This window comes from Anser cygnoides, chromosome Z (assembly GCF_040182565.1).
Source record: "Anser cygnoides isolate HZ-2024a breed goose chromosome Z, Taihu_goose_T2T_genome, whole genome shotgun sequence".
In the NCBI taxonomy this organism is placed as follows: domain Eukaryota; kingdom Metazoa; phylum Chordata; class Aves; order Anseriformes; family Anatidae; genus Anser; species Anser cygnoides.
This window is the reverse complement of record NC_089912.1, coordinates 61,722,329-61,736,012: the sequence shown is the minus strand read 5'-3', so window position 1 is coordinate 61,736,012 and position 13,684 is coordinate 61,722,329. Positions and strand designations below refer to the sequence as shown.

The window sequence follows — 13,684 nt, the reverse complement described above, 5'->3', positions numbered from 1 at the left end:
GGGGCTAGCTCTCTACTGAAGCTGCTCTGGCTGGCACCTTCGGTGTTAAGACTGTGTCAGCATTTCCATTGTAAATCGAGGGCCCTATAAACTCAGCTTTAAAGAGATCACCGTGTACTGAGACTCAGCACCACACAATTTTTCCATGTAGGAGCAAATAGTTTATTAGTGCTATAAAATAAAAATGTTATTTCCAACTCTTCTGTTCAAGGTTTTATTCAAGATTCAGCTTCCAGCAAGAAAAACGCCCAACAACAAAGTCTAATAAAATCAGGATACTTTACCAGGGAACTCTGGGGGTGGATAGGGATAAGGCAAAGACGGTATTGCCAATTCTTGACTCTGAAAACTTGACTAAAAGAGATACCTAGATATCTATATACGAATAAAACCACTCTTGAAGTAGTTTTCAACTAACTAAATGGTTAGGATATTTGTAACCACCGAGGGAGAGCATCCTCCACCCCTACAGGCAGATGTGAGCAAAGTCCTCACCTGCACAGCACTGGGGCCCTTAGATAGCCATCTGCACTCCTTGTGGAGCAAGCAGAGAAACAAATTTCACAGCGCTCTTCCTTTGAGGTATTTTAAGCACCTAGCAACAGGCAGCACGCATTTTGTTCTAGAGATGCCTATTAGAGTCCAGATAGCAGTCCCTGAAGTAGGTCTCCAAACCTGGACAAGTGCAATGTAAAAGATAATAATCGCCGGGTGCAGTATTAGCTCTGTTTGCACTGGAAGGCAAGGCAGCCTCTAAAGGCACACGACACTTCCCACGGCACTTGTCTACCGATGCCTGCGTGCAATTGAGTTGTATCGATTCTGCCCTCTCTAAAGAGGCTTGGAAAGAAATACCGCTGATACAGCTTTCACCTTTCCATTTTAGAAAAATCTCTAAGCCCTCAATATGCAACTAGTATAATGAAGAATAGCACATAAGAGAAGACAAATCGTTAGCGGCTTGCTTTGTACCACTGAAAGCAGCGGTGCACTCAGCAACTGCTGCGGGGGCGGCAGGGAGAGCCCCGTCAGGCTCACTGGGCAGGTGAACGCAGCCAGCCCCGCGCCGCCCACGGGGTGGGCGCAGGGGCAGGCGGACCCCGGGGCCAAGTGCTTGCCTGCTCCTCACGTCCCGTCTTGGATTAGAGTGCCGGCTCCGATGCACTTCACCCAGGTGAAAACAGGAGAGGCAGATCAACAGTTACAGACACGTTCTTAGGAACAGGATCTGCCCCCTTTTTATCTGTTTATTCTTTGGATTTTTCGGACAGACTTGGCTCAGCAAATGTAGGAAGCAACTAGACCTCTTCTTCAAACCAAAAGCACCACTCTACTCAGGTCCTGAAAAAGTATCCGAGGGGGGCGAGTTAAAGACGACAAATGTTGTATGTGCTGAACACCACACCGAGGACAGGCCAGTGAATGGCCACAAGAATTGGCCAGAAGTGCCACGCTAAAAGGAAAATTAGGATTTCCCTCTCTCTCAGCAGACTGGATTAGCTAGCCTGAAACAAGATCTCTTGCAATGGTTATTTGAATGAGGATGGGGGAGTGGGAGGGTGGAAATTCTTTTTTCATTTTATCTTTAAATAATCTCCACCAGTTTTTCACGTGGGGATCACCGGTATATAATCCATTTATGGCTCCATACCATCTCAGGAAAGAGACTTTCAGACCTGACCGTAGCTTACACCAAACCACTGAAGCATTTCTTTCATTAGACCAAATGGGTCAGTTTATGTATGAAAGAAAAACAAAATTCAATCCAGAAGTGAATATCGTACCAACCAAAACGTGTTGTGGCTTGCGAAGCACACTGGCAAAACACAGAACATTTATTCCTCCTCTCCCCTTCTTCATTATCACAAAGCGGTACCTGCCTTAGACAGGTTCAGCACAGCGCAAGGACAGACACGTGCGATTTGTTCATCAGAAGCGTTAGAGCCCTGCCAGGCTACAGGAGGGAACTGCCAGTTAAGAAATTATTCTTTTACAATGCAACTAAACCTCCGTCGTGTTCCACACGCCTAACAGGAATTTTTTAGCCACTTCACACAGAGTCTGTACGAAAGCCACCATGCGCATTGCATACGTTCACCCAACCCTGCTTTCGCTTTCTAGAAAGGAAATCTCGCCAAAGACCGTCTCAGCTAGACTTTAGGCACTTAACCGCCAGACTGCCACGCAGCGCCAGCCTGAGCAGGACCCGCGTCCCTAGGTGGCCACGTCCAAGTCTTCGGGGCACTCTGCAGAATTTCGGCCCCTTGTGTCGGCTGAGCTGTGTTTATTCTAAGTTGCTCTTTTAGGTTTAGATGCCCCAGTCCCAGCTGGTATCTTAGCAGCATAATTAGATTCTCTGTACTTTCACCACAAAATTTACTCTCAAATTATTTTTAAGGAAGGTAGGAAGGAAAATAAAAGCTGACTTGTGAAATGCAGACCAGCAGAGTCAAGGGTTGCCATTTCTGTTTGTCAGCTACGTATAATTCAATACTACAACATTTTGCCAGGGAGCTTTGCATTTTTTCATCACAACAAAGATGCCTTTGTCAGATCTCTAACACAGTTGTCCAGTATATGGGATTTTTGAAGATACAAATATGCACTCACAGATCCCAAATTAAAAACAATGTAAGTATTTGTTACATGCCATGGTATATATACACGCTTAGCAGTAGTCTATTGTATTACATATAAAATACCACGGCAGCCAAAAGAGTTTGCAACTATGCTTCCAAATAAAAACGTTCGGTTGGGCACAAGCTCATATTTTAGTTAATATTTTATAACAACTTGTAATGAAATACATCCTGCTTGCCCAAAAACACTTCTGTCTAAAACAGAAGATATTTGAAAGGTCATAAACACTTGGTAGCAGTAGGACTGCAGACGCCCGCATAAATGTTTTCACTCAAGATAAATAAGGCTGTAGCAGCTGCTGCGTACAGCCCCAGGCCCATGCCCTATATCAATCAAATACACACAAACTTGTTTAACTGGAAGACTCCGGATTTTTTTTTTCTTCTCTAACAACCATAAGACATGGCAGCTTTTCCCCTCAGCTTCACAGAACAAACACTTCAGGCACACCCGTCCTTAGCATCAGAGATCCCCAAACGTCTGCAGGATAGCTCAGAAATTGCACCATACCGAAGAACGTTTTATACCTAGACAAACTAAAGCAAGACTTCCAGCAAGACGCTTTCATTGCCCACACTTCCTATGGCAACTTGCCTGGCCAATCACCTCTACCCACAACACTTCTGGGCTTACTCAAAATATGAGAAAACACCACAAAGAAGCTTTATGTTTCAATTAATTCTTCATTTTTGAAATGTTTTGCTCTAAAGAATGCAAGTTCTGTTTGGACTGAGTGCCTCCGTGACTGCCACGCTTCACGGCAGGCTAAATTGATTTCACATGGTAACTAAAGCTGAGAGCATGTAGGAACAAACTTCTTAATTCTCTTCTGGAAACACTGAAGTACATCTTTGGTATGTGAATTGCTACGACAGTGAGGATCAAGGAAGTGACTTTGGGGGCATATCCTTTAGGAAAATGAGAAGCACTGCAGAGGCACGGGATGAAGACATCGGGCACATCTCTGCAAGTTGCACAGATCTGTAAATCTCTGACACTTTTGTACCAGGTTTGACCTGCTACAGCTACTTATGTAATTGGTTATGGTGCTTCCCTGTGAACAGCTATTGTTGGATAATAGGAAATGGAAAATCAGGCATACATTTGTAGCATGAGAGAGAACTCTTGACGTACTGAATACATGAAATTCAAATGAGGAAAAAAAAATCAGCGGAGATTCTGCATTCAAGTTTTCCTGCTGAAACATTCTCAGGCTGGCAGGAAAGATACTGTGCACTACTTAACAAAACTGCTAGCTAACAGAAACTGAAATGAAACCTGTATTTCTTCGGCAAGAGATTTTTTTTTTAACATTTATTCTTAATGAATGCTTAGGAATATTCTGTGCATAAATATGAATAACAGTGATTTTCTATGCATAATAGTGACTGAAGAGCTAAAAAAAGGTTACGCTGGAATAGCTTTGAGACGATCAGCTTTTTTATAAGAAAGCTGCAGAGTCATCATATGGCCTCTCTGCAGTGAGCAGCTGTCTTTCTGTACTACATTTCACTGAAAGAAAGCGCAGGAGAATGAGAACACACAAGCAGCGAAGACCAGAATCTCTTTAGTGAATCTGTTTTCACAGCTGGAGATAGAGTACTTACTATTCTATATACAGCATCACTGAGCTTAGGAACTCAAGTGGGCAGTGTTAAATTGCACAGTAAAGCAATTTAAGCAAATGACTAATCTAAACCCTTGAATTTCATTCCTGCTTTGGTCTTTTAAAAACGGCTTAAAACCACAAAACTTCAGTCTTTGTCCATTATAACAAAGAAAAAAGCAGCGGATGAATTTTGACATCTTAAAGCAAAATCAAAGCAAATACAAATGACAGTACAGTTACTGAGTTGTGCCAAGCTACTTGTATAGCAGTTTGATCAGGACTTGTGGCATGCCATAAACAGGACATGTTTGTAATTTGCAGAAGGCCAAAAGCAAGAAAAAAATAAACTAAGATTTTTTTTTCTAACCTCTAAGTCATTATTGTCATCAGAATTATAAAATTTCTAGTCTTAGATCGTATAGCATTACAGGGCACATTTTTAAGTCACACGGAGACACGCATGTGTACATTATCCTTAGAAGTTATCCAAGTACTTGTTTTTAAAAGCAAAGCACATGAAGAATTCTTCACGCAGCAGGGTCTCAGACAACTAAATTAACACAAACACTTGATTTGCCATTTGAATGTTCTGATTTTTAAAAATCTTTTCAACTGAGGTAACACTGAATTGAGTAATGTGTGACATTAGAATCTCAAAATTACACTGGATGCAATCGTAACTGAGAGCAAAGTTAAGCTGGATTAGAAATAGAGATGATTTGCAGCTTGTTCCAGAGAAATGCAGAACGTTCTAGCACTAACAACGGAAGCCCTTCAGTTGCTTCAAGTTCAGAAGCCTTTGTATGGCAATTCTGTATTTTACCAGCACAGTATACCCAGCATCATACTTACCGTGGTGCCGGCTGGTGTAGGACCAGGGGTGCCACGACCATCTTTACCAACAACCTGATTTTGTTCTTCAGGATTACGGGTGACAAGGATTCTGAAGTGCTGTTGCCTCGTATTTTGATCTGGTCTGATTTTAAACAAACATCCCTGCCCTTGAGGAATCCTCTCTATTGAATTGCTTCTAGATATTTCTGACCCGTTCCTTCCATTTCCATGCAGTTCTGAATTCAATCCATCATCTGTGGGGCTAATTTCTTCCGGTCGTGGCTGGGCAGGGTAGGAGGTACTCCTTTCTAGCCGTATCCGAGGATACCTGACCAACCTGTCCCCTTTTGTTCCAGTAAAACCAAAGTTATATTCGCCACCGGTACCACTTGCCTGTGGTTGCTGTAACTGGAGAACAAAGAACTTTTTCCCTGAATTTGCTGACATATCTGGCACATGTTGCAAAGACCAACGCCGGGGCTCAGGGGTGGGGGCATTATTTTGAGCCTCAGATCCAAAGGGTAATAGAGTAACCTGAGGCACATCTACACTGGAAGCACGATGCTGAATCCTCACACCGCTTATGTTTAAACCTGAAGCTGCTTCATTTGTCGCATCTTCTTGGGCTGTAGATGGAGCATCTTCGCTCTGGTTATTGGAGGGAACAGTACAGAATATCCTCCGATTACAGCAAAGAGTTCCATTGAGCTGTTGCCCTAACTCTTCCGTCAGTCTAGGTGGAGAATTTTCAGGAGTCACCTCTGGACTGCTCAGAGAGGAAGAATGGTTTTCCACGGGGGATGCATAATGCTCCCTAAAGTCTGGGAACTTACAAGGAAGTGTCTCCTCGGGAGATTCCAGGGTTGCACTCTCATCCATGCAGTCGCTCGCAACTTTGCGCTGAAGAGAAATCTGCATCGACGAGCTTCTTGTCGGCCGCACGTCAATACTGTTCAGCAGCTGGGGAATAAACATGGATGTACTCCTTTTTAAGGAGCCCACTTCTTGAAAATCGCTGCCCCCACCATAATCTGCTCCGTGTCGGGAGAAAGCATGAGGACTGTTTCTTCTTGGCAAAGTGTGGAATGCCATGAAAAAGTCATCTTCTCTTTCCCGGTCGAGGACCTCCGATTCAGGGGCTGTGTTGCTTCGCCCAGAGCCAAAATGAAACCGCAGCCGATGGGCCATGGTTTTACAGAAAGAAGAAAAGGAGAGGGAGAACAGCAACAATTCAGGCACTGCCAGAAGTTAAAAACCAAAGACATAAACTCCAAGAAAAAGTGTCCCATCTGCCAAACTGTTAGCACTGCAGCACTGATAGCGACAGATAGCAGAAATAGCCCAAGTGGCAAGCAGCATTCCAGGCATGATTGGGTAAGAGCAATCAGCGCTCCTACACACTGTGACATAGGGTAGGATGGTGGGAGTCACGTGGCCTGGTTCCCCCTCTCCAATCTAAGCTAGTGGGGGTTTTGTTTTTTGTTTTTTTGTTTTTTAATGCCAGCAAGAGCCTGAAACAGCACCTTCACAGCTGCTCCTTTTCCATCAGAGAGGAGCGGCCCCAGCGGGAGAGCTCTCACAGCTGACTAAGGCAGCAAACACACTCGGCACTGCTATAAATCTAAACCACATCGTACTCATACAGCACATTTGTATAAAGCACACGAAAAGTTAACTACAACAGAAACGCTTGGATTTAGTGTTAAAAGTCAGTCAACTCCACATGCAAATAAGAAAAATTATTTCAAGCTTAACATTTTGGTGTGCGTTACGGCATTCGGCTATCATGGCAGAACACGAATAAATATAGCACGGTTATGCTTTCAATTTTAACTGTGCTCATAACGTGATTAAGTAACAAACTTCTTGCCTTTAAAAAGCCATGGCTTTTGCATTGTCCCTAGAAACGTCATATAGCCTATACTAGCCAGCTCAGTCCCTTTTAATAATTAAAAATCCACAACAATCAAAGCAACCCTACGTATCCAAAGATTTCTCACACATTAAAAACAGCAGAAATGTGAAAAGTGAGAGAAAATAAAGTTTCTTTTTAGTTTTACCAGGCAGTAAAGACGAGTGAAAACCGGAGACGGGTGTTGCATGTCGTTTTGTACTGATTTGTCTTAAACACTGTACAGAAACTCTGCCCATTGCTGGCCAGCCTCCAGTGAGAAAGTTAGCAATATTACCACGAGTGTGACTGCCAGCATGGAATACAGTTACGCGCTCTGAGAGCCAAAAGACCTCAGAAGAACAACAGACAGACAGGATACACCGAAATGCAAAACAAACACCCTACATGCAGAAAATCAGCGATCCGAGGATACTCACATTTGATGCACACGGCACAGCACTTGTTAGCACATACTAGAAAACAAAGTGTTTAGCAAAAAGCCTATCTACAGAAAGAGACAGAGTAGCTTCAATTAAATACATGGACTTCTCCCTGGGAGAACTCAAAAGCTTTACAATTTTGTCAACAGCTCTGAAAATTTGTAGGTGGCGGGTCAATAATCCCTCTACACATTTAAACCTCCGTATGCGAGCAGCTTGCTTTCAAAAGACAGAAAATGACCAATCACAAGAGAAATGGAAGCTTAGAATGATTTAACTGCCAAGAGACAGCACAATCCCTTATTGTTTTAAGCGGACTACGAGCCAACAAGAAGAAAAACATGAATAGCTTCTACACAGCAACAGTTCCGTGGAATTGCCTTGTGCAAGCACAGGTGTTGACGTTATTTTTTCTTATTTTTCAGGTAAAATATTACGCAAGGACAGTGTCTCTTTGCACTGAAGATGAAGCTTGCATCATATGTTCTTTGTTTTGACTGGGGAAAAGAAAGGAAAGGACATACTGCAGCAACAAAGTGCTTTGATAATTTAGGAACATGAAGAAATGGGGTAAAAAACCATGCAAGTATTCACAACGAATATTTCACATGAAAGCCAAAATAATCTGTTCAATGCCTCTCATTCTGTAAATATAGGATGGAAAATTGCTACTCTAAAAACCCCACTGTACTTGCTTTCCTTTGCCAACAGTTCAGAACACCTGAAAGCAAAGCAATGGCTCCTAAACCCAGGGTTACAGCCTAAGGGAAGGCTGTCTACAGAAGCAGGATCACAGAAAGAACAGCCAGAAAATGGTTCAAGTATAAAATAGTACTGAAAGTACCAGTATAAGGCCAGTACCACATACAAGAAACTTGGAAATCTTAAGCAGCGTGTATCTGAAATGAGTATACCAGAACTGTTATTTCTCAGCTGTCACTGTGCAGCCACACCGGGATTTTTCCTGAACTGTCACCCCTTTGCTGTCACACACGGACATCCCCATACATGCCACTGCCCTCTGCAGGCTAGAACGAAGCCTCTTCCACGAGTTTCAGGTTTGCCCTCCACGCCAACACAAACTTATTCCAAGCATCCTCCAAGGCACACGCAAGCCACACGGGAATGTCAGCGCAGCCCTGAGCCCAGGCTTACATACCCTGCGCGCAGTTACGGTTACAGGATTGCTGCTTCGGTGTTGTTTGCATCCGCTGGCAACACAGGACCTTAAAGCCAGGAAGAACTGACCGATGATCTCCTTTAACTTCGAAAGGCGTAGGACAGTTTTGATAGTGCAAATGTTCATTACGATTATCATTGCCAACAAATACACTCAGTCAGCCCTGTCTACATACATGCTGTCACAGATTTATTATTACATTTTGTCAATTTACTTCACCCTAAAGGAAGACTCACAAAATAGTATTGTTTCACTGAGTCCTTTTTTCCCCCAGAATATTTTAACTTTTATTTTTCTTCACTCTATATTTAATAGGAATACAGAGAAAAAGAATACATTTTTGGTGATTGATATTTCCATATTATGTTTGTTTAGCGTAAAAAGATCTTCACAACACTGATCCTAATCTTCATAAGGCAAGCAATTTTAGTAGAGATTGTACAGCTCCCAACCCAGAAATGTAATACCTCATCTCATAAACAAAAACAATTGTGCTATAGTTTTCAGAAGACAAAGCTAACAAAGGGGCCTAGCAGTAAGATTTGGGGAGACTTCTCTAGAACAACTGTTGCATCAGCAAAATGAAGTTCAAGGCTAAAAACCCTAAAAATATGTCAGGTGTCATCAGGGACAGAACTGAACACAAAACTCAGAGCACTCGTTATTTTACCAATTCCTCATGCCTTCATGCACCCGCTTCTTGAGGCTTAAGTGGAGCTCTGGTTACCACATCCCAAAAAAGGATTAAGAAGTATTAAAAGTTACAGGAAATAGACACTAAAATGATCAGAGGATGAAGCAGCTGCTTTGTAAGTGACTAAAAGGGCTGGGACTGCTTATCAGTTTACATCAGAGAAGCCTAAGGAAGAATCCGATGGGGCTTCCACTCTCAGAATACTGGGTTAAGAGGGTCCATTCTGGTCCGAGCCAGTAGAGTACTTCTGTGTTTAATGTTCCACTCGTCCATAAAATAGACACTATTTACGCTTTAACCTGTATTGCCCAGCACGCTAATGTACAGACAAAAATACACCATTAAGACGTGCTATGTTCTTGCCATTCATGTTACACAGCCTGTGATCAGCGAAACAATCAAGGAGCACTCACCAATCTGTTTTCATCGAACACTTCGAACAGGAGACGATGATTGGTTGGGTTTACCTATGAGAAAATTCAAATATCACTTTAGGTTCATTCGCTTGATAACAACACTATATGGGTACTATGGGTACACTATATGGGTACGATTAAACCAAGGCAAACTGAACAGGGCTAACAGGTTTTAGGGAATTTTTTAGTTTTACTTAAACGGGAGCACTCGAACAATTTGTTTCTAAACCCTACGGCAGTTAGACCTAGCCTACCAGGGAACATTTGAGGCTCTTCTTTACTGCGCTCAGTGCAGGACAGGTACCGCACCTCTGTCTGCAGACAGCTCTGAAGAGGAGAGGCCGCGCTGCACGCAGGCTGACAGCATCTGGAGATGCCCCAGGGCAGCATCCCAGCGGCTTCCCCCTCAGGTAAGCCTCGGTTTGCACCGCACACGGGGACCCCGGCGGCGAGCCCAGCAGCACACCTCGCCTCATCCACGAAGGGCCCGGCCGAAGGGGCGAGCTCGGGGCTTGGGCACAGGCCGGGCTGCACAGAACAGCAGGGCTCACGGAGTTCGGGGTTCCACGTCTGCAGAGCTCAACCAAAACGTATGGAGCAAAAGCTTTGCTGCATTTCTTTCGGAATTTCACCGTCTCTGTTTCAGTCCGTCCACCTGTCACTGTTTCTAGCCCGTTTATCACACATCGTGGAAAACCCAACAGAAGTCAGAAAACCCACTTTGTGTTCGGCAAAATTAGCTCTAACACTTGAAAACAGCAACTGGGTCTGCAGGAAATGATTCACTTGGAAGTAAATCTAAGCAGAAAGACTACTAACACTTAAAGAAGACAGCTCGGGGAGGTAGACAAGGCAGTCACTATTAAACAAGAAAAGAAATGTTTGGTAGTAGTTGGTCCACTTGATAGATCTTCAGAAAAACTTGTAAGCCAGGTTAGTATGTCTACTTGTTTAATTAAGAAAATTTACATAAAATAGTTCTCGACTGATTGATAATTCTGTAGGGGTGGTGAGGAAATCCCCAGTTTTGAAAAGATCAGAAAATTGTGGCACATAAAAAAGGTATGCATTAATTTAAATATTCACATTGGTGTCTAGGGCTTTCAAGGTATTTTAACGGAGCTTCTGTGAAGTACACGTGTAGTTTAATCCAGACAAATGGCTGTGGGTTTGGGTATTCTCTTTTCCTGGAAAAACTACATGATGAAAAAGTGTATCTTGAGAAGTATCAGTCAAAATTATAAACACAAATAAGTTTTCTAATCCTGGGTAAAAATACTCCACTTTAAAGCACATGAATTTGTTCCTCGCAGTCTATCTTACAGCACAGCACGTTTTTGAGACCTGTATTTGTAAGGATGGGCTTACGGAGGCGCAGTCACTCATCTCTGAGTCACACAGCAGGGAATCCAATCTGGGTGAGCCTGAAATGTCTTCAAGTACATACCAAGTGTAAAACTGCCTTTATCTCCCCTTCCCTGTGCAATTGCCATAATGGCCATCGCTATGTAATTCGTCCTCTATGCTGTGGGCAATGCATTTGAACCCTGCCATAAAACGCTCTCTTATTAGGGTAGCGACTTTGTGGTAAAATGACAGTATTAAAAGCCCAGCTGCACTGCTGCGGGCAGCTGGTGGGGTCACCTCTGCAACAAGGGGGTGCAACTACCAAGGACCTCTGGGATGAAGATGGAAAACCTCAGGGCAGTCAAAATGAAGTTAGTGTCAGGACAGTTGCTATTGACTCTGCACAGCTTAAAGAAGCAAGTCTGAGTCCATATTTCACAGTCACGAGTACGTTATACGAATCAAAACATTAGATAAAGACAATTTTTAGAGATTTAAATATTTATTAACCTGTTACAAAATCTCGAAAAGCCACTTGGTAAATGTTTAAAAGTAAAAATTCCATTCGAACCTCAAAAAAATGTGTATTAGCAATAATATTGGTGGGAACTATTTGAATGATCTTATTAGCAAGACCGTCAAACACTAGGACTATAAACCAAGTTTGATAGGATACCCATTTCTAACAATCTACAATGACATCTGTTCTCAAGCAGCTGTTTAAGATTAGATGTTAAACCACTGAAATTTTACCTAACCTCCTTTTGTGAAAGCTACAGCTGCAGTAAAATTAAGTCATTCTTCCTCAGAAAAATACTTTTAGCAAGTAAATAACAAAGTTATCATCCTTCTCATTTATATTATGTTGGTTCTGATAACAACAATTTTAATGCCTCCTTTCCTATTTTTCAAATATTATTTTTTCTGATGAAGTCACCTACTAATTGAAACTGTATCACAGTTTTTGGTGAAAGTTACACTCATTTTAAGAAAGATCTAAAAAGATAAAAGTTAACTACAAGAAAAAAGCATATTTTGATTTATTTTGGCAAGCAATATGAAGGTCAAGATAAATTACTTTTTCAGCATTGCTTCTCTACATTTGTATTTCATTATTTTTTGCCATGACAGCTTAAATCTCATACAGTTCCCTGAAATATTTCTGATTATTTGCCACCACACTAACATTTTAAGACCACAGCAAACATCAGGACAAGCATTTTTTAAGAAAGCATATAAACAATAACAACAAAAAGCTTCTTCCCAACCTTATAAAGCACCATGTGATTAATCGTACACATTATAATGTTTGCAAGTAAAGGGAAACTTACTCTAAAATAAAATTCTTCATTCCATTTTGGATTCAGTGTCTGTAAAAGAAATTAACATTAACACACTAAGACCTCTTTAGGTTTGCACTTTTGCAGTAATTGAAATGTGCATGCAAATCACAATTTTCTAGCAAAACAGAAGGAGAGAAAAAAGGATGTCATAACAAAATAATGCAAATAAAAATATTGCTGTCAATTGATTTAACTTCTCTACTGAGTAAACCACATGTGGGAGGATATTTGAGTCAGATGATCCGAAAATAGATATTAAGCATAAATGCTATTCTGTGAGTAAAAGGGAAATCACTGGAAATCTACAGAAACAAAACCTTAAGATATTTCCTTCTCCACATTTATTTACATCAAGACAAAAAAACAACTTATTTTTTAAACACAAGGTCAGCATTAGTATTGCAAAGATAAGGACAGTCATATTATATAGATTAAAAAGAAAGAGAACAAAAGGAAAGGTTATGTCCTTTGAATAGATACCATACTCTTCCTAATCTCCTTCAAGACCGGAGGATTGTAGTTTCAATTTAATAATTTGAATAAAACATTCAGAATAAAATGTTTCATTTACAGTCTGAAGGGAGCTCAAGCATAAAATCATAAATTGATGATTAAAAAACTAGAACTACAAACATTAACAATTTGTGCACTTCAAATTTGGTAAGTTGAAAATCTAGTACAGTATGTCCAATGGCTTTGTTTTCTTGCCAAACCATTCCCTCATTCTCTCACACAGCAGAGATTTACCAGAAGAGCTGATGGTAGGAATTGGCTCTACACCCACCAAAATTTTATTAGAGCAGAAGGACAATCTTGGGTGTTTATCTCGAACTGCTTGATATAGACGCAAAATATCTATCACATCCAGGACACAGTGGCTCAGGCATGTCTCTGCACTACGGAAACGCGAGTCAGTGCGCGGCTCAGCACGCGCTCGGGTGCCACGTAATGCTGACACTCGCACAGCCCCTTCCCCTTTAAGCGTGGGCTGAATCTCAACCTGACACATATATACACACATATTGTACAATTAATAATCAGATACTGAGACTTAAAAACCTTGTTCCAGAGAATTTAAGAAATATAGGAAGAGAAAATGAAATAACTCTACAAAAAGAAAGATGTAATAAAAATCTTCAACCTCTAAACCTTTATAAAAGGTTATGCAGGTGGTTAACATTTGTACTCATGTTAGATGTTGATCCTGAACAGCTTTCTGATTCAGGGCAGGAAAACATTTCACAAAAGAAAAGAGCAGTGATCACAGCGGTGGGGTAGGGGGCAGAG

The 13,684-nt window shown here is 41.6% G+C and overlaps 1 protein-coding gene across 12 annotated transcripts in view; it reads right to left on the bottom strand.

Annotated features, from left to right (window-relative positions):
• Positions 1-13,684, bottom strand: part of NEDD4L (NEDD4 like E3 ubiquitin protein ligase) — a 154,624-nt gene that overhangs the window by 68,429 nt on the left and 72,511 nt on the right. For 6 of the 12 annotated variants that reach the window (XM_066987812.1, XM_066987814.1, XM_066987815.1 and 3 more), the window contains 2 exons: positions 12,386-12,424; positions 9,705-9,758 (listed from right to left, as the gene is read on the bottom strand). In XM_066987812.1, the coding sequence (XP_066843913.1) occupies positions 9,705-9,758; positions 12,386-12,424 (93 nt within the window). Of the gene's footprint in view, positions 1-5,101; positions 6,322-7,143; positions 7,379-9,704; positions 9,759-12,385; positions 12,425-13,684 lie in introns of those variants that run through there. The other 6 variants (XM_066987813.1, XM_048079720.2, XM_048079716.2 and 3 more) reach the window with 5 other exon arrangements.